The sequence below is a fragment of the Pinus tabuliformis genome, chromosome J (genome assembly GCF_031772625.1).
Source record: "Pinus tabuliformis cultivar Carrire ecotype Pingquan chromosome J, CPIR1, whole genome shotgun sequence".
In the NCBI taxonomy this organism is placed as follows: domain Eukaryota; kingdom Viridiplantae; phylum Streptophyta; class Pinopsida; order Pinales; family Pinaceae; genus Pinus; species Pinus tabuliformis.
Window position 1 is genome coordinate 750,350,758 of NC_142295.1, and position 21,842 is coordinate 750,372,599.

At 38.2% G+C, this 21,842-nt stretch overlaps 1 protein-coding gene and 1 pseudogene across 1 annotated transcript; one reads left to right on the top strand and one right to left on the bottom strand.

Annotated features, from left to right (window-relative positions):
- The first annotated feature begins 16,169 nt into the window (after positions 1-16,169).
- LOC149228903 (medium-chain-alcohol O-fatty-acyltransferase-like) lies at positions 16,170-18,592 on the top strand. Its single transcript, XM_089375747.1, has 7 exons — positions 16,170-16,481; positions 16,590-17,171; positions 17,257-17,323; positions 17,430-17,512; positions 17,607-17,816; positions 17,925-18,062; positions 18,153-18,592. Exons 1-7 carry the CDS (start codon positions 16,266-16,268, stop codon positions 18,291-18,293), a joined length of 1,437 nt encoding a protein of 478 aa, XP_089231873.1. The 5' UTR covers positions 16,170-16,265; the 3' UTR covers positions 18,294-18,592.
- A 2,597-nt stretch (positions 18,593-21,189) lies between these two features.
- The window catches only part of LOC149228904 (DEAD-box ATP-dependent RNA helicase 32-like), a 110,906-nt pseudogene continuing 110,253 nt past the window's right edge, over positions 21,190-21,842 (bottom strand).

Here is a 21,842-nt window from a genome sequence, read left to right on the forward strand (position 1 = left end):
GGTTATTTCTATGTGGGTCAGGTTATTCGACAATGGGAAGGGGGATCCCAAATGTGGAAAGGGGCAGCTGAAATCTATCTAGTTGGTCAATGTGTAGAAGATTGGAATGTATATATTAGGGACCTTAGTTTGGCGGGACTTTGTCGTTCTACACAAGGAGACCAACTAACGTGGAGTAGGTGAATTCATAAAAATTCAGTGGTGGTGGCAGATACATATCATTATATTATGTGCCATACATATCATTTGACAACTCCATCGTGGTTTCGAAAGTTATGGAGATGGAGAGTTCCTCTAAAGTTCATATTGTTCATCTTGTTGGTTTGGAAAGACAAAATATTGATATGGTAGAACCTTCACAAGAGAGGGCATATTGGTCTTGGGTGGTGTACCTTCTACATGAATGATTTGGAAACTAGTCTGCATCTTTTCATCATATACCCGACTACTAGACATATATGGTTCTCATTATTACAAGCTTATAACATTTCAGACAAACTGCCCCCTTCTGTTGTACATTATCTTGCTGCATGGGAATTGAGGGGGGGGACAATACAAGGTGTTTCATTTATACTTGTTCGGGGATGTATGGAAAGCGCGAAACCTCAACATATTTGAAGGTGTATCGGTAAACATTATAAAAAATTGTTCCAATATCATCTCCTGGATGAGATTACAATCCGACACTAATGCTCCCATCAAAGATTTACAATCTCGTCTTTGTTCTCCTCCCATACAATCCCTGACTGGATATTTGATGGCGTGACTCAAAATGGCTCTTATGGATGTGGCGCATGGATTAGATTATGCAACAAAGCTCAATACAAACTCTCATGGAATGGTGGACTAGGTACCAATTTCAGAGCAAAAACACTATCACTGTGTGGCATGTTATGGTTCGTTATAAGGGAACACGTGAACAACTTACATATTTATGGTGACTAAAAATCTAGTGTAAATGTAAAATGTTGAAATCTATAAATTATAAATAAATTGAAATAGAGGTAGATGAAGTTGTTTGTAAATAAAATGTTGAAATCTATAAATTATAAATATATTGAAGATCTAAATAAATCATTAAAGTATATCATAATTAATATTTTTTAAAGATCTAAAATATAGTTTTTATACATTAAAAAAGGAATAAAATGAAAGTTGACTATTCAAACTTATGAAATTTTATTATGAAATTAAATTTAGTTTTGAAAAACATATTTACTAAATCTTAAAATAGTTTAATGAGTTTAAAATTTAGAAAAGTGGAAAATAATGTTTATTATGCTTTTTGTAAATGTAAAGATGTATATTAAAATACATAATTGAAATTTATTAATGGGTTAATAATAAGGAATCAAAGTGTGAGATTGTTAATTGGAACTTGATTAGACATTGTGTTTTAGAAGTATATCAACATATATCTATTTTACCTACGAGCTTAATAATTTTTTTTTAAGGGATTACATCTTTAAGATGTAAATTTAAGTTTTTAAGATGTAAATTTATTTTTTATATAAAAATTGAAAAAATGTTTGTGTTATGAGATATTTGATTCCTCTTAACCTTAAACATATGAAGTTTATATATATATATATATATATATATATATATATATATATATATATATATATATATATATATATATATATATATATATATATATATATATATATATATATATATATATATATATATATATATATGGGCATGTTTTGTGGTATGTTTTTATATCTTTATTAGTTATATATTTCGAAATATATTATGTTTTGTTTTTGGAAGTCTAAATTTTCTATTAGTTCAGGCTAAAGTTACATTGTGATTAATTTGGGTGAAAAATTATTATGCCCTCATTCCTATTAGACTTGTTGGCCAAAAGGTAATACCAAAAATACATTGACAACAACAAAATTAAACTAAGAGACCACATACAAATAGCTCAAAAAAGCAAGAATATCTTAAGAAATAAAATACATCTGACATTCATGCTTAGTCAACAAAGTTACCGAGAGCTGGAATGTCTGGTCCATTTCTTGGTGGTGGAGGAGGACAAAGGCTTCATGAATGTGAGCTTCCATATGTTCCATCCTGCCTTTAAGATGATCCAGGCTCTCCTAGGCCCTTTTCTAGCCACGACATAGTGATACCAACACATCCATCATGTGTCATTGATTATGATAAAGGTCTTTCATAAAAGCAATAACTTTGTTTTGGTCCTCATGTTGATCTTGAGCTAGAAGCTACTCCATAATTGTGGTAGCTTATTGAATTTTTGTTTCCAAAGACTCCAACGGAGGGGGCACACCTACTCTTCTTGAAGAATTAGTTAGTTGTTGGTCCACCTCTTCTCCAAAATCCTAATTTTACACATGGTCGATGATTCCTTAGCCCTGAACCCCTGCGAGCGCATCCATGTTGATGATTCATGGGCCTTGGGCTTACTACAGTGCACCACCAACTTGACGCCTTACAGATTGTATACCAATGTCCATTAAAATCCTAGGTTATACCAGCATTAACAACTCCAATGCGAAAGGGGCAATGAGAATGATGGAGATACCGCCTAGTGACTAGTCGACCCCCCTCCACCAGCCTCCCTAGATTATAACAACTTCCACCCCACGAGACACACACCACAACCACAGACCCAACTTACTCCACTCCCCCTTGAGTATAAGATAGCTCCCTAACCGATTGAAAGGAGGAGAAACCTTGGGAGCGATGACCCCACCTTCCCAATTGACCATGAGAGTTGAAGTATGGTTGAGGAAAGGAAAACATTAATCAAAAGAGGGTTATCGTTGCTAACTTCAGAATCAACCTCAAATGTCACGAATCATACTGCTACTCCTACATAATGACTAATAGACCAGTAGAAGGACAAAATGTGAGACAAAATTGGAGCTATGCATAAATCTTTTACTAGCGTGTTGGAAAATGGAGTGAGACCCAACTGTTGTCCTACTCACACAATCACAAAAACACAACCCACTATTTGTACAAGCCTCCACGAACCCATGTCCCAAATTTTTATGCAATGAACCACTGCCATGAAGGAGGCAGAGCCACTAGGGCCTCAAGCAAGACCCTTCCTTGTTGTCTCGGTTTGGAGGGCCAGAGACGGCGAAGACGGAGAGCCACCTTGCACTCTTGAAGAAACGTCTCCCACTGACTTCTTACCTCCCATTACCATGCACAATCAACAAAATGCTAGGGAACCAAATTACGAATTATACCACTAAAACATTCGAGAACCATCGACTCTCACTCACCACCATAAGCATCTTTGACACGTTCCATTGATGTATATGTCGCATGGGTAGGTGAGTAAATGGCGTGTCGTGCACTTCATTCAATTCTGATATCAACCACATATCAGCGCACTAGGGATGAAATATCATGGTTAATAATAATATGAATTATCATTACTCAAATTTATTTTAATCTGACCAGTGTATTATTAATTTTGTATAGAAAATATTGTTTATAATTTTATTAATAAGAGAACATTAGAATATCACAAATTTAATTTTTTTATTATTTTTATTTTTTTAATTGATCCAATATTATATTTTATTATTATTATTATTTTAACATGTAATTATAATATTCTTTCCATATTCCCCGGATGCGGGTGACAAGACGCGTGGTAATGAGGAGCCACATGCTAGCCATGTGCTGCCTCAAGCTTAAGGCTGGCAATTAATTCGATGATCGCCGCCAAGGAATAAATGTATGGGTGAACAACAGAAGCAATTCAATGCTCTGTCCGGTTTACTGGTGCGACTGCAGATTGCAGTTATGGCGAACAGGACTCGAGGTGGTGATGAAGAGATTAAAAAAGGTGGTGGGTTGGCTCTCCATGCGCTGGTTCACGCTCAGTATTTGGTTTTCGGAGTTCAGGCTCTTGCCTGGTCTATGGTTCTCCAGGCAACAGCTCTTGCTGTCAAAGTCATCTTCCTGTCTGTTGGGTGCCGTCTCAAGTCTGAAAAGCCTGTTGGGTGCCGTCTCAAGTCTGTTGGGTGTCGTTTCAAGTCTGAAAAGCTATCCTATTCCGCATTGCTCCATACCACCGGTGCTCTTGCAAAGATGGTTAGGCCTCGACAGCGATTGCTCAGCCGTCGAGGTTCTGCCCGGGGAGGGTCTTCACGTCCTCCAGTCGATGCGTCCCAATCCCACTGTTGCCGCTGCCATTGCCATCGAATCGCTGAGGCCAACCCCCTCCAAACAAGCCAATTCATGGACTCCAGTAGCCCAGATTCTGATCCGGCACCTATGCCTGCCTTCGGTTCTGCCATTTTCACCTTTAGTAGCTCTCTGGACAAACCCCGTATCAATGCCCACGTATCGGTTCTCTTCCTTGAGGAATCTCAGGATGGTGGCGATGGTCATCACAGCAAGGGGAAGTGCCCGGGCGGGAGCTCAGAGGACGTCAAGGAGATGCCAGCGGATGCTCCAGAGCATGTTTCTAACCTTCCTCAGACTCAGGAGGTTTCGACATCCAAGGGGGACAATGTCAACATGGACTCCTTTCCCACTGCAGAGGAAATGGAGAAGTATGGCTGGTGCAGGGTGGTCGAGGAGGAGCCGGACGAATAGCCGTCCATCTGTTCAGAATCATATCTTCCATCGCTGCTCAGGTCTTGTTTTGGTTTTCTGTTTATGTCATGTTGGCTTAAAGTCTGTTCTTGCTATGTCTGTACTGCCCGAAAGGGATATTGCTGAAGGTCTTTTGATGCCCCTGCGAGGGATGAACACTTTTGGTCCAGAGCCCCTGCGCGGGATGTCTAGTTTGGTCTGGCTGCACTTTTGTGGTTTAGTGCCCCTGTGTGGGTTGTTTTGCTCAGACGTGGTGCCCCTGCGAGGGCTGCTCTTTTTTATTTCTCCTATTCCAAAGTGCCACAGTTGGCCTCTGGTAAAATGACTCTGTGAATGTAACTGTTTTTCTTGATCCTGTAAATAATAGAATAGTTTTAACGAGAAAAAAAAAATATTCTTTCCATATTACTTTATAAGAAAATTTCTTGAATTTAAAAAATACTTATATTTTTAAAATTAAATTAAATAAACTGAAAAATACATTTTATAACAAGAATTTTGTATGAAAATAATAAAATAAACTTTAAAATAAAAAATTACTAATTAATAATTTTACATTTTTAACCAAAAAAATATTTGAAAAAGATATAATTTAAAAGAAAAGCTAAAAAAATATGTCATATACATTAATCAAAATAAAATAAAATGCAATACCAAAATAATATGTTTAAAACAATAATAATAATAATAATAATAATAATGTGGATATCATATTATCCTATATAAAGATTTGATGGTACACATAATTAATAGTTGGAGATTTTCTTATCCTATATAAAGATTTGATGGTACACATAGTTAATAGTTAGAGATTTTATTTTTAATCATTTTAATTTCTATTTTTTTTATTTAAAACCACATATAAAAATTTAATTTTCGAAAATTAATTTTTAATTTCTAAAATATTCAATTTAATAATGGGGATACAAATTAATCCTCTAATTATAGGACAATTATGATCACCCATCTCTTAGCCAAATTATATGGTATTATTTTGGAAAAGAAGTTAAGCATATGGCTTGAAAGTAAAGGCAAGCGGGCTAAAGGCCAAGCGGGTTTTAGAAGGCAGCATTCAACAATGGACCACCTCGTTATGCTTAGGATCATTGTGGAGGAATGCCGTAATGATAAATCTAATCTCTTTTGCTGTTTTGTGTACTTTAGAAAGGATTTCGATACGATTCCTAGAAACAACCTATGGAATAGATTAAAAGAGATAAAGGTTCCTTTCTAGTTGAGAGCTGCCGCTATAAGGTTATACAAGAATGTAATTGCCAAGTTAAAGAGTAATGAGGGGTGGTCGAAAGATATTAAGTGTAATATTGGTGTTAAACAAGGTTGCCCCCTCTCCCCTACCCTATTTGGCATTTACATCGACAAGCTAGAAGGTTGTTTAGAGGAAGCAAACTGTGTTGGTACGATCTTAACTTGGATACTCATCATCCTTCTTCTATATGCTGATGATATTGTTCTTCTCACAAGGTGCCATCTGATCTTGATAAGCAGCTTAGACTCCTAAAGGATTTCTGCTCTACCATGGGTATGACTGTTAACACTCACAAAACAAAAGTTATAATTATCAAATCCAAGAAGGAAACTTACGCTAATTTTATGTATTACAATAGTAACTTGGAAGAAGTGTCTTCTTACAAGTACCTAGGAATTGATATTCATCACAAGCTCAACTCGAACTATAACATTATAGCATTGAGAAAAGGATTAATGGGGGGTGGAAAGCTTATTTTGGTCTTGAAAATAATTGTAAAACGACAAACCTCGTAATGTGGGATAGAAAGAAGTTACTATTTGAAACTTTAGTCACTCATGTTATCTTATATGGATGTGAGGTTTGGGGTTGCAACATCTCTAGAGAATCGTGGAGAAAGATTGAGCAAACCTAAAAGCATGGAGAAAGATTGAGCAAACCTAAAAGCATTTTATAACGTATAACCTCAAAATTAAAAGTAATACACCTTATCCTATTCTACTTATAGAAGTGGCTCTTTCCCCTATCGAGAGCCTAGCTATGACTAGGCTTTTGTTGCACAAGCACAAACTCAATAACATAGGAGACCATAGACTTCCTAAGCTAGTTTTAAATTCCAGCCAAAACCACCTAGGACTCAAACAAGGTTGGTATATAGACACGAGGGCCTCATTAAACCATTGGGAGATCAATGAGAATGTTGCATTGCAAAACATTAATAACATTAAAAATATTGTTACTTCTAAGTTCAAAGAAAAAATGTGGTGTGAGAAAGATTTAGGAGCTAAAAGAAAATTAAGATATTATAAGGAGGTCATCAACCCCACCCTAGAAGATCAAAAGTATATCTCTGTTTTAACTAGCTCAAAGAAAGAAAATTAATATAGCGAAGATTAGAATGAACTCTCATGAGCTCCATAGTGAAAAGGGTAGTTGGGCACTTCCTAAAACACCATGGATGGAAAGGATTTGCCATGTGTGTGAGAATATGAACATAGAAGATGAAAATCACTTCCTCTTAGAGTGCCCCCTGTACAACTACATTAGATGTGAGTTTCATAATCTTTGTTGCAATACTTACCTTCCTATCCTTTGACCTTTTACAATGTCAAAATTATAGGGAGCTCGGGAGGCTTCTCTCCAAGCTTTTTTACTATAGAAATAAAATCTTTTTTCCAAGGAAAAAAGCCGAGCTTTTCTATTATAAAAATAAAAGAGCTACAAACAGATGAGTTAACATCCAGTAGATAGAAACACTGCCTGAAACAGAGAGGTAAAGACCGTCCATCCCCATGCTGTCATCTAGAATGACTGATATAAAAAACAAAAGACACCAAGTTCTAACGAACTCGGCCTGTCACAGCCGCATCAAAAAATAACAGAGGCTGTCAAGAACAATTGGGCCTCCATTAAGGAAAACGACTCGCGTCATAACAAAAGAAAACATAGTTTTTCCCGGAGCTTCTCCAATACAGGAGCTGTAATGAAAGAGTTTGAATGTTCGTATAACATAAACCGCCAAAAACAAAATGAAGTGACACATTTGTTTCTGACGCCTTCCCAGCATGATGCACAAAACCATTAAGTGTAAGGGGCCAGATCCGTCTCACGAATCTGGTCCTGAACCTGTTCCTTTATCCTCCACGAACCCACAGCCTGTTGTAAACCTGCCTTAGAAAATTCGTCTGCTTCAACATTCTTGTCCCTGTATATGTGATCAAGAGAGAAAACATTGAAAGAAGATTTTAGATTTTGTATTTCTTCTAGCAGAGGCATCAATAAATAATTTCTGCATCTAAATTTCCCATTGACCCAATTGACAACATTTGAAGAATCTCCAAAAATCTGAACTGTGAGGACTTGTCTATGAATGAGCCAGCAAAGGAGAAGTTTTAAAGCTGATAATTCGGCAAAGTTGTTTGTGCCCATCCCGAGCCCCACTGAGGCTTTTAGAGAATGAGTAGAGCTAAGGTGAATAATAATTCCTGCCCCAGTAATATTGTTTTGAGCTGCCCCGTCGAAGAAAGCCCAGGGGATGCCATCTTTGATCTGAATTTCTGCCCGCTGGTTTGAGGATGAAGGGGTCTCTGGTTCGGGAATGCTGGATAGGATAGCTATGCTCTGGATTGCTATTGCTTCCGCTAGAGTTGATTTTTCTTTGAATATGCTGCGGTTTCGGGCTATCCAAATGCCCCAACAGAGGATAGGTGGAAGATTCCTCAGGTTCTTCTCGGGGTGATTGGACCACCAACCTTCCCAGGCTGCATTGAGATCTCCCCCTTCCCATCGGGCATTAATATTCAGTAGCCTTTTCGATTCGTCCCACACTTGATTTGTGAAGGAACATTCCACGAATAAGTGATTAATGGATTCTGAAGCTACCTTACATAAAGGACATCTGCTCGGTCCCTCCTTATAACGTGCTATAAGGACATCCCAAGTAGGTATCTTCCTTTTAAGCGTACACCATAGAAAAATTCTGGCTTTTTTGGGGCATTTCAGCTTGAATAGGGGTTTGGCCCACCAAACGGGGGGATCCCAGCCCTTTCTCTTCATCAGGAAATTATAGCCAGCCTTTGGGGAGTATAAACCTGTCTCCGCATGTGCCCACACTAGGGAATCAGGTTGGTCCTTTATTCTGACACTTGTTCGCTTGAGCTCATGGATGAAGACCGGCCACTCGTTTCTCCATATGTTGTCAATACCGAGATCCTCTACAGATTTCCATTCCTGACCCCAAATGGAATGTAGCTCCATGTTTGCTATCTGGCTTAAACTGAGGATTCCCCTTGAATCTAGATGTGCAAGGAGACCCGGGGAAAGTGCAAATAGGTCGCTGCACCCTATCCACGGATCCCTGCCTATCCGAATGTTTTCTCCATTCCCCACCTGCCAAGCAAGTCCTTGTTCTATAATGTAGAAAGCCTCTGAGGTAGCCTTCCAGACTACCGAGCAGTTCCTTCCTTTTTTGTTTGGGCTCCGAATCCAATCTTCAAGAGGAACTGGGTCAATATACTTCCTTTTTACCACTCTGGTCCACAGGTTTTCTGCTTCTATAATTCTCCATCCTGATTTTGCTGCCAGGGACTGACTAAATTCGACAAGTTGCTTAATGCCCCATCCCCCCCAATCCTTTGGTCTAGCTATCTTGTCCCAAGCTACCCATGGAAGGACTGTGTCTTCTTTTGCACCCGACCACAAGAATCTGCTACATATTTGCTTAATTTTGTGAAGAACACCTTTTGGGATCCAGGTCAGAGCAGCCCAAAAGACCGGGATGGCCTGAAGGACAGAGTTAATCAGTGTTAATTTGCCAGCCCTTGATAGCCATTTGAAGCTCCAATGGGATATCCTTTGCTCAATTTTTGCCACCAGCCAGTTCCAATCCTGCTTTCTGTATGAAGAAGGTTTTAGCCAGAACCCCAGGTACTTGAATGGCTGATCCATACTGCAGATTTCAAAGGGCAAATATGAAGTGATCAGGATCTCCTCTTGCCTGGAAAAAGCTTCCATTATAAGGTGAGACTTCCTGGGATTTATTTGGAGCCCTGTAGCTTTCAGAAATATGTCAAGAATGTCTTTGAGCTCTTTTAGTTCATTAATATTTCCATTTGTAAATAATAGAATATCATCAACAAATAGGAGGTGTGTAATGAAAAGATTTACAGCTACTTCCAAACCTGTTATCAAACCTGCTCTCTTTGCTTTTGATATCAGTCTGCTGAGGCCTTCAGCAGCCAGAAGAAATAGAAGGGGAGAGAGAGGGCATCCTTGTCTCAGTCCTCGCTGACTTTTGAAAAATTGAGAGGCAGCCCCATTTATCAAAACAGCAAAACATACATTTGAAATACACCCCATTATCCAATTTATGAATTCCACCTTGAAGCCGAGGTGTGTCAATAATAGCCTGAGATAAGACCAGCTAATCCTGTCGTATGCTTTGGACATATCTAATTTCAGCACTGCCCGTTTCTTCTTTGCTTGTCTAATACTGTGAATGGTTTCCTGGGCCACCCCTATGGCCTCATGTATTTGGCGGCCATCCAGAAACCCAAATTGCTCATTTGAAATACAAACAGAAAGTATGGGCTTCAAGCGTACCGCTATGACTTTTGCTATGATCTTGTAAATAGTATTGCATAGGGATATAGGTCTGAAGTCTTCAAAGGATTCCGGGTCCTCCTTTTTCGGGATGAGTGCTATAAAGGTTGCATTGAAGGGCCCATAGATTTCTCCTCTCTTCCTTGACACCTCCACCACATCTGTCAGCTCATCACCAATCTGCTCAAAGAAATGAATAAATAGCTCTATGGTCCAGCCGTCCGGACCTGGGCTTTTGTCTTTAGGCATTGATTTTATGACATTTTCTACCTCCTCTTTAGTCACTTCTCTGAACAGATTTTCTGCCTCCTCCTCCTCCACAAAACGTGGGAAAGCTTGTGCAGTGCGAATGATTTCGGCTATTGAGATTCCCCCTGGATCGGCAAAGAGAGATTGAAAATGACTCTTTCCCAAATTAGAGACTGCCTCAAAGGTGGAGTGCTCCCTGCCTTCTGCATCCTTTAGTTTCCAAATTGTATTAGCATTTTTCCGCCCCTTTGCATAATTATGGAAGAATTTTGTGTTCTCATCCCCGGCTTTCAACCAGATTGCCCTGCTTTTTAACCTCCATTCCTCTTCTTTTTCAAGGAGGATCTTAGCTCTTCTTTTTTCTAACCCCAAAATTCTATCCTTCGACTCCTGTGTGATATATGCATCAACTTCAGGATCTTCTAGAGCGCTTAGGGCTTCATCGATGCTGGCCATTTCCTCATTTGACTTCCTCCTTCTCTCAGCAGCCCATTCAATGGTTTCCTTCTTCAACCTTTTTAAATTCTCCATGAAATGGGCTCCTTTGTTTTCCGGAGTGGAACTGCCCGGATGCCTCCATGTATTTCTGAACATCTGAATATAAGACTCCTCCTGAAGCCAGGAAGAGTTGAACTTAAAAGGAGAGGCCAGCTTGGGAGGGGTCTTAGAGAATTCTAGGAAAATAGGAAAGTGATCCGAGTTTCCTCCTTCCCCCACCCACTGCCTGAAGAGGGGAATATGGGAAGCCAGCGAATCGTTTATGAGGAAACGATCCAGTCTTTTTGCAATTCGCTCCTCCCCTGTTCTTCTATTTCTCCAGGTCGGTTTTGCCTTTATTATGTTGACATCAAGCAGATTATGATTCTGAAGTGTTGATAGGAAGAAATCGGCCAGAGGGTCTTCCCTTGCATTTGGTCCCCATGCTTCAGCTATCCCCAAGGAAAAATTTAAGTCCCCCCCTATTAAAAGCTTTTTGTTTTGGAGCAGTTCTTTCGAGAGGAGATCATTCCAATAGGAGACTCGACCCTGACAGGGGCCATACACATTGATGGCCAGAAAAGGCTGTTCAAAATCGGGAGACTGTATCTCCAATCCAAGAGCATGGGATAAACCCCAGGAATTTAGCACTCTTAACCTTCCCTTTTTGAATCCAATAGCAAGACCTCCTGAATGTCCGGAAGCATCCAGAGCAGTGAAAACCCAGCCCGGAAACAGTGAGCAAAGGGAGGATTCGACATCAGTACTGTTGCCCAAAGTTTCCTGGAGAAATACCAAATCCGGGTTGTGGCATGTAATTAGGTCTTTCAGCGCTAGTTTTTTGGGTTTACTAGCCAACCCCCTACAATTCCAAGAAAGACAGATCATTTGATAACCATCTCAGGGGGTTTTGCTGCTCTAAGCGCCCCAGGGATCGACATTTGTTTACCATCCTCTACATCAAATTTTGCCTTAACTTGTGCTTTGGATAGAAGAGATTTTCTTCCTCTACTTTTTTTTGGGTGGCTCTTCGACGACTCAGGACAGAGGCCACCTACTGTTTCCGGAACAGACTGATGATTTGCCGGTCTTTTGCAGTGGGATCTGAGATTGTAATGACGAACGGGGGATGAACTACTTGGGATCTGACTCGGATTAGAAGGGTCCTCACAGTTCAAATTTAAGGAAGGAAGTGCTTCCGAAAGAGATTCAATATTTTGTAAGGGATCTTCAAGATTTTTGATCATAGAACAATCTGGAGACAATACACCCTTTAAAGATTCAGAAATTGAAGAGAGATTTAGAGGAGAAGTCTGCATACCAGTTGGAACATCCGCAGAGGGGTCGACTGGAACATCCAAGGGTATTCCTTTTGGAGGCTGGTCTTCATTGATGCGCAAAGGGATCGCTTCCTCCCGTTGCATGACCGCTTCTGCCTGAGCCTCATGATTTGTTCTTTGGTGTTCTGCTTCCAGGTTAATATCCTCCATCGACTCCTCATTTCTCCTCGGCAGGCCCTCCTTGTCCTCTTCTCTGCTTTTCAGCTTTCTTCTTCTTTTCCCCGTAGGGCAATCCCTTGCCAGGTGACCGTATTCATGGCAGCGGAAACACCTGAAAGGGAAGAGTTCGTAATCCAACTTCTGCTCATACATATAATCCTTGTATTGCAAAGTAACTGTTTTTGCAAGTCCTTCCGACGGGTTTAGCCTTACAAGAATCCTTGCCACCGCTCTTTCATATGTATGCAAGAAGGATCTGTCTGCGTCCAGAAAAGTTCCCAAGTGATTTCCAATAGACTTAAAGACTGAGTCGACCCAGAGATATGGAGGTAAATTTGGAGCTCTGACCCAAACGGGTAATTCGTCTACCTTCTCCTTGGATGCATCGAACATAGGCGACCATCGTTTGAAGAAAACGGGTCGGTCCCCAAAAGCCCATAGACGTTCCTCGACCCATTCCATAGCCTTTTTGCAATCGAATTTCACCATGAACCAGCCGTTCAACAGCGTAGCAGTCGAGAAAGTGTTCGCCGGAGTATGCGACCACTGGCTCTCGGCCCACTGCTTTAGGAAATTGCCAGAAATATATCTTCCTCTCACTCTGCCCACAAGGGTGCTCTCCGCCACATCTAGCGCCTCCTCAGCCTGAACGTCCATGCCAAGTACCAAATTTGTGACCTTTTTTGATTTCCACGATTTTGCCTTCTTCCTTTTTTCCCCTACCTTCGCTGCCTCTCTAGATGGTTCTCGTTCCTCTGAGATAGGGTTTTGATTTCTTGTATCCCCAGATTTGCCGCTTCCATCTTCCCCAGCTCTCTGATCCTGATGATCGATTAGGGTTTCAACCAAGCCTTCCACCGGACTCCCTGCTTCGCTCGAAACCGGATGGAATCCTTCGGTTACCTTCCCTGTTTCAGAAGGGTTGACAGAAGTCCCCGGAGGATTAAAATTTCCCGCACCAGCTAAACCCTCTACCTCCTTGGAAAGTCTCTGCAAGGGTTCATTTGGGAACAGGGTTTTGTGAAACGCCGGCTGATTGCTTCCTTCCCCCAAATCTTTCCCCACACTCTGAACCCCTCCTACAGTCCTCCAAACTCCTTTTAAATTTGGAAAATTTATAATGTCCTCCAAGCCTCCCGACGAAGTGAAGATTTTTGACGGGGAGATAGGCTTAAAACTTTGCAAGCCGTCATTCTTGCTTTTGGACAGGCCTGGCCATGCATGAGGGTTTGTCGCTTCCAAACCCCTTCCTCCGGCATTGTTTGCTTCTACTGTGCCTCTGCCTCCGACTCCGACCCCGCCTAAGAGCTCCAGGCTCTCATCCAACAACCCTTTTGCCGCGTTTGAATGCCAAATGCCTCCTCCCGTGAGCAGAGCGTTCGCCTGACTGACCGAGTGACCGAAGTATTGTTCGATGTTTTCCGACGAAGCCTCCTTTCCCCAGACGGAAAGGATATCTTCCGGGGAAGGGTCCAAATCGACCGACTCTCTAGGGTTTACCATAGTAAAAAACGGCGCCGTTTACCTTAAGACTCCCCTCAACCGTCACCGGATGTGCACAACGCAAAGAGCCTGGTCTTCGAAACCTCCGGATGCACAGGTAATGGTAACAAAACCAAAAGGGTTTCACCATATCGAAAACGCCTTTTACGGAAAGTCTCCGAACCCCGTTCCGCAACGACCCCAACACCGTTTGCAGGTTCCAGCTGGCGGTTTACACGACTGTCCTCCTCACGCTGCTTTGTTGACCCTGCCAGCTGCAGACCAAAACCTGTACTATTTCTGCCATGCCTGCGACACCTGCATCACCTAGGCCTAGGGCCTAGGGTTCCCAGGTCGAGCCCTATTCCTTCCATCTTCTTTTTCTCCCTTAAACTTTAATTATCCCAAAAAACCCCTCCTATAGAAATAAAATCTTAAATCAAACTAAAAATTCATTTATTTAGGTCAGACCAAAGTTTGGTCTTAATGAACATTAAATTTCTTCATATCATTATTAAATTTTAAATTATTCTAACCAACTTTAAAACAAAACCAATAAAACACTCTATATATTAATCATTTTATTTTAAACATAAACATTATTATCACCAAATCCATTAATGAAATGAGGTTAAATCATTATCACAGTACTGACATTATCACCAAATCCATTAATGAAATGAAGTTAAACCATTATCACCGTACTGACATCAATATTAATGCCATTAATGAGTTCAGAACTGAAGAAACCAAGAATTATTATTTTAGGACGTAGTCTTTAACGCGACTTTTTGAAAGCCTTTCCGGCGATTTTTTCCGGTGAAAATCCGGCAGTGATTTATTGGAATCCAAGTTTGATAGCTAATTTCTGCACAATGAAACCGTCCCAGGGGTTTTTCAGGGTGCTGAATCCGAATATGCAGTTAAAAAACCATTTTAACTGCAACAAATCATGATTTCATCTCAATTTCTTCCGCCGGATTCCGTCACCGGAATCTCAAAAAGTCGCATTATAGACAACTCCTTATTTTAGTACAAGGATATGCAGAAGTAGGTGAACATTTAAATGACACTAAGAATTATAATTATTTTAGTACAAGGATATGCAGAAGTAGGTGAATATTTAAATGACACTAAGAATTATAATTTTAGTACGAGGGTATGCAGAAGTACGTGAATATTTAAATGACACTATACCAACTGTTAGAACGTATTATACACACAATATTCAAGAGCTAAAAACCAGCCTTACCGAGTTGAAGTGTCGCAATTTACTTCTTTGTTTAGAAGTTGTTGGGCTTTAACCAAATTTGTAAGGATTAGTTAGAATCATTAATTTCAATTAGGATTAATTAGAATCATTAATTTAAATGGTCAATTTTTTTTATAATTTGAATATTTAAAAAAATTAAAAAATATATTTTAAATAATAAAATATTAAATCCAACCATTTATTTTAACTAAAATAATTTAATAAAAATTCTCTACATAAATTTCCAGAAATAATTACAAAACTTAAAATACTTGAACAACAACATTACTATTTATAACATGTACCTCAGATTAATGGTGTATAGGTATGAAATAACCCGATGTAATTATTTCCAGATAACTTTCACCAGTCAAGATAATGACAGAATCCCTTTTCGCAATACTTTAAATTTGAAGATCTCTTTTTGTAAGTATATCTTATGGGGAGGTAACCATTTTTTAATACGGAAGAAAAAGTGGATAAAAATGGTTTATAACTTGTCCCTCATATTAATGGTTTAAAAGGTTTATAGGTATGAAATAAGTCCATGTAATAATTTCCAGATAACTTTCACCGATTAAGATCAGTGGAAAAAAGGTTTATAACATGTCCCTCATATTAATGGTTTATAGGTATGAAATAACTCCATGTAATTATTTCCAGATAACTTTCACCAATCAAGATCATGACAGAATCTTTTTTTGTAATACTTTAAATTTGAAGATCTCTTTTTGTAAGTATATTTTATGGGGAGGTAAACATTTTTGAATACTGAATAAAAAGTGGAAAAAAAGGTTATAAGACAGAGATCGGGGATTTGTAGAGTGATGAAAGAATTAAAATTAATGAGTTACATAGAAAATAAAAAGACAAAAGATAAGATTTATGTAGAACTTTTTATTGTAATTGGGTTGGGCAGATGAATCTGAGATACATAATAATTTCCATTTTTACCTGTAATGAAATGAAATGTTTTTTTCCTCCGATAAAAAAATTCCGCAAATTACTATAAAATTCATTGATCCATTTCATTTCTTGCACAACCTTGGTGTTGAGATAAGTTGCATCCGGCTCTTCCCCCACTTTCCTTTCTATTCATCCCACCCAAGTCATTCCAGCCAGCGGAATGGGATTTCAGGATGAATCCGAGGGAGAATATGAGGCAATGAAATGCCAATTAACACCTCCTGTAAGTCCAATGGGGTACATTCTCAACACTGCAGAATTTTCAGCGTGTGCACATACCATCTTAGAGTTCGACCAACTCATCGATGTGTCTCACTTCAAGCAAGCCATCAGGGATATCCTATTGCCTCAGAACCCCCGATTCTCTTGTATCATGGTATCATATGTTCTAACTCTTTCCTACTTTTTATATTAATGGAGGATTTATGAATTGTTCTGTTTTTACTGTATTGAACTGACTAGGAGCATTTTTCTGTGGTCGCAGACAAAGGATGACAAAGGAGTTGCCCAGTGGGAGAAAACGAAAGTGGATGTGAATGATCATGTTTTTGTTCCCAACTTTCCTCCCGGACTCGAAGACTACACTGAGTATGTGAATGACTATATTTCCGATATGCACCTCAGGCAGCTTCCTCCTTCTCGTCCTCGCTGGGAGTTTCATTTTCTCAACTATAAGACCAGCACGACATCAGCGACACTTATTATCAACCTCCATCATACGCTAGGGGATGGAACTTCTCTCATGTCTTTATTGATTGCCAGCTCTTCCACGGCTGATAATTGCAGCCGTCCTTCTTCTGAATGCACACAGCCCTTGCCACAATCTCATAAATCCCAAATCCATGGGTTCACCATTCATAATGTATGCCAGCGGCTTTTCACGGTTGTGCTTATAATGTGGTACACACTGCTCGATTTGATGAGCAATTTATTAAGAGTGAAATGGATGGACGACAGTCAGTTGCCAATTCGGGGAGGTCCTGGAGTGGAGTGGATGCCTAAAGTCATGTCTTCTGCCACTTTCACAATGGAAGACATTCAACGCATCAAAAATTCTGTTGGAGGGGTAATTTGTCAGTTTGTTATTAATTTTGAAACTTTTTACAAATATAGGATTTGGCTTTGCTGAACCCTGCTGCATTGTTTTACAGACTGTGAATGATGTGCTAATGGGCGTGGTATTTTATGGACTTCAACGCTACCTGCGGATTACTCTCGGTCTTCCCGATCAAATCCTTAAATCTCCTCCTCTTTTTTTTTGTTTTTTTGTTTCCCTCTTTCTCATTTATGTATTTTCAACGCCTAATTGAGATTTTGAATGCAGATGAGAAAATTGATGGGGCAGTAGAAAACCTCAGATTAACTGCTTTGGTCGCGATGAACACGAGAGTCAGGTCCTGCGCCAAAGTATGATTTAATGAATTTTTCTTTTGTCATTGCAGTTCGAATACCATTACTTTTGTGAGTCAAATGGACGTTGCTAACATATGGAAATGTGCAGGATTTGAAACCGATGATTAAATCTAGCAGTAAAGCAGCTTGGGGAAACCATTTTGGGCTTTTACATATTGAGATACCGTTGGAAAAATTGGATAATCCTCTGGACATTCTTCGCAACGTAAAAGAAAGTTTAGATAGAAAGAAAATGTCGTTTGCAGTCTTCATAATGGTCAAAGCGATGCGCTATTTAACAAAATGGAAAGGACCACAAGTACATATCTACATCAATTATTATTACGATTATTGTCATCTAGATTTGTATAGCAGAATAGAGAAGAGGAAACCGAGGTGCTTATTATGGCATGGAATCTTGTAACAGGCATCCGCTAAATGCATGTACAAAACCCTAGCAAACACTACTCTTTCAGTGACAAATTTGGTGGGGCCTCCAGAACAGATATCTCTCGCTGGAAATATTGTTAAAACTTTATGTTTCTCAGCATCGGGGATACCCCAGGTAAGATGTCACCCTTTCTTTTGTTTCATGCAAAATCAATGCATCATAAGTTTGTGAATTTCATTTGTCAATTTGATTTGAACATGGCAGGCTCTTCTGGTGACGAGTACAAGCTACATGGGAAGCCTGAGGGTGCAGGTCACAGCTGCAGCAGGGTATGTAGATGCAGGTCTGCTCTCTCAGTGCTTTGCTGGTTGTTTTCATGAGATGAAGGAAGCTGCTAGGATCTGAGTAAAACCCTTCAGTTTTTATTGGTATTTTGATATTTGAATGATGGGATGGCACAGTGCTCAAAGATATTAAGGTGCTCCGCCCGTTGAATAAGTGTTCCTTAGAAATATTAGATATTAAGGGTTACGTTATATAAAATTGCGTGTTCACTGTAAACTGCTCTCAACCCGCATCATTATGTTAGCAGGTACTCTAAGAGGTTTGCAATACGCTACATATGCAATAATTTACAGTACGGAGTCGCTTACATAGTCAACTCTGTGTTGATTATAAAAAGAAATACGGATTCTTGATAATTTTATTGTTTTTCACTGCTTTGTCTTAACTTAAACTAGTCGATAGTGAAATATATTTTAAATACAATCTCTAACATGAAACAACCATAAATCATATGTAAAGTATTTTATTTTTAAATAAAGAATAATATCATGGGAAAAGTTAATATTTGTAGAAAGTTTTTGAGCAGTGACTGGATGTTATTTACGCTAGTCTATAGCATTATATTGGAAATACCTTTGTACAAAAGCATATACTTCTGGTCTATAGCATTACATTGACAATAACTTTGTAACAATGTACACGTAAGAAATTTGTGGTAATATAGGATGTTGTGTGATTTTTTTTGTGTTTAACATGGAGTTGAGACAATGTTGTGTGATTTTTTTGTGTGTTCAATATGAAGTTGACTTATGTTTAAAAAAAATAAAATTAGCAATTGCTGTATCTGTTGAGAAGGAAATAGAGTAAGGGATAAATTGGAAAAGAAGACATGTAGAACTTTATAGATTGTATAACCTTTCCAACATAGATTATCTCTCAATCTTCAAAGATGGTCTTTCAAGTTCCAATAGTAAATATTTGATTAAAAAAATGGTCTTTTTCAATATTGAATTGTATCACTTGTTCAAAAGCTTATAGTCTTTTACCACTTGCTTTTATGGTGATTGGATTAGCCTTTGTTTGTCCTTGCTTAACTTCTTGAGGTTTATATTCAAAGTTTTTTTTCTAAAATAACAAATTCAAAATTTACCATTGGATGAACTAGTTTAAAGCATAGCTACAAAATAGATATATCAACAAATCTACACAATGACATAATAAATTTACATTGTTTGATAGGAGAAGTGGATATTTTGTTGAGCATTGACTAAATAATTCTTTTAGCTCACATAGCAACTTTAATTCACTATTCATAGGAACCATGGTGAAATTTTATGGTAGCAACTTGGAGCTTTACTATATTCAACATGATATTATGTGATGCTTGGCTATGTATTTGACAGGGAAGGGGCTTATAAATAAATGCTAAAGGCTTTTTATGCCTCACAAAGTAGACTCTATTCCCAAAAAGTGGAAAAAGGTTGCTAAGTGTAAATTTGATGGTGAGATTGTTTCCTTCCACTTCGGTGCATATTTATTTCTCCTCTCATAGTAGTTTTTGACCATTTTTCAATATTGAATTGTCTTGATCAAAAGCTTGCATTATTTTACATTCTACCTACACATAATTTGATTTTGAATGTGTTAATAGTTTCTGCAATATTGTATGTGAAGGTACAATGGAGGAGAAGGATTGGTGTGATACATAAATTTCATAATTATCCTTAAGTTGCTTGAACATAACGTTTGATACATGAACAAAAATAAAAACAAAAACATAACTCTACATGTGCATTTTTGTACCTTTTGTGCTTGAAGCAAATAATTTTCAATTTTTGCTTCACATTTTTCAATACACATTCTTTAGAAAAGTTATGAGCTTGCACCATCTCACATTTTTCAATACACATTCTTTAGAAAAGTTATGAGCTTGCACCATCCTACATGGGGATCCATCTTAACCAACTCAAAGGAGTCAACCCCACGAAGCTATTTTGCCAATTTATTATGTAGGTTCTAATGATCGGAAATACCCACACATCTTATCACATGAGTATAAGACTACCCTAGTTATTGATTCTTCTACACATTAAAAGGACAAAAAGAGAACATAAAATGAAATAAATCAAGAGACATTATGCATTTAGATGTCACCAAAGTTGGATTGTCTAGTCCTAAACCAAGTGATGGCTGAGGGAACTAGTAATGAACAGGCTATTCCATGTGGAGTAATCTACCTTCCAAATGGGCCAACTTGTTATGAAGACCGCATTTACCCCCTTTGTAGACTTGCTATTATGTCCTACATGTGTTGTTAGATTTGAACTTATAACCTCTTACAAAGAAAGCCATAATCTTAATTAATAAGCCTACTAAAATTTTATATATAATTTAATCCAAATTATTTTAAAAATTTTGCAATACATCTATTTAACTTGAAATACTACCCCATCTTAAAAATGGCAACATTATTAAGCTACTTGTATAAATTAGTCTTAAAGAATTGTGGCATTAGACATTGGCACACATGTAATAGGAGACATATGAAGGCTAGGAATGTCCTACATGTGTTGTTAGATTTGAACTTACAACCTCTTACAAAGAAACACATACTCTTAATTAATAAGCCTACTAAAATTTTATATATAAATCTAATCCAAATTACTTTAACATTTTTACAATACATCTTTTTAACTTGAAATACTACCTCATCTTAAAAATGACAACATTCTTAAGCTACTTGTATAAATTAGTCTTAAAGAATTGTGGCATTAAACATTGGCACACATGTAATAAGAGAAAAATGAAGGCTAGGAATGAGTTTTTTTGAAGAGAGAACCACGAATAACGAAAAGAGAGAATTGTGAGAGTATATTATAACCATAGTGCAATAATATAAACTCCAGAAGATTGTCCACAGTGTATACATGACTGTCGATATCATATCATTGGTGTAATTTAAACTATCTTTTCATAAGGATCTTCATTGCCAAGGTATGAATAGTTGTCATCTAGTTCAACTCTTTGAAGAGGAGATTACATTACCCAAAGAAGATTGCATAGAATCCCTTGAAGCCATGAAAATGAGAGACTTCTCACTAGTTAAATTATCATCAAAGTAAAAGCCCATGAATGAGAGACGCTGCAATTTGAAATGAATTCATCATATTTGAAATGAATTCTTATGATGAGTTTAAGTTATAACCAAAACCATATGAGCTAAAATTTGAAATGAATGTGTACCACTTGGTTAGTAATGTAATCTCCTCTTAAAAGAGTTGAACCAGAAAGTTGTATCAAGTTTCTTAGTTTTGGAATAAGTAAACCCTGAGAAAACCTTAGACTAGTTCAAAAATGATCAAAAAGGGGTCAAGGAACTCTACTTACAAAAGGATAAGAAACATATAGTACACTAATCTGATTGATCTAATGACCATGACATGATGAAAAGTCCAATCCAACCAGTTAACTGCACTCCATACTTCACATTGATTAGGAGTCATTCCATATACTGAAAATAACAGCGTGGCTAACTGAAAAATTGCGAGAAGGTAGATGAGTACAACATTGGTTTTATTATTGCATTATTCAAATGTAGAGACCAAAATTATTACTCCACAGTGCATTGATGCACCTCTAGAGAATCCACTACTCTTTTTGCACGAACAA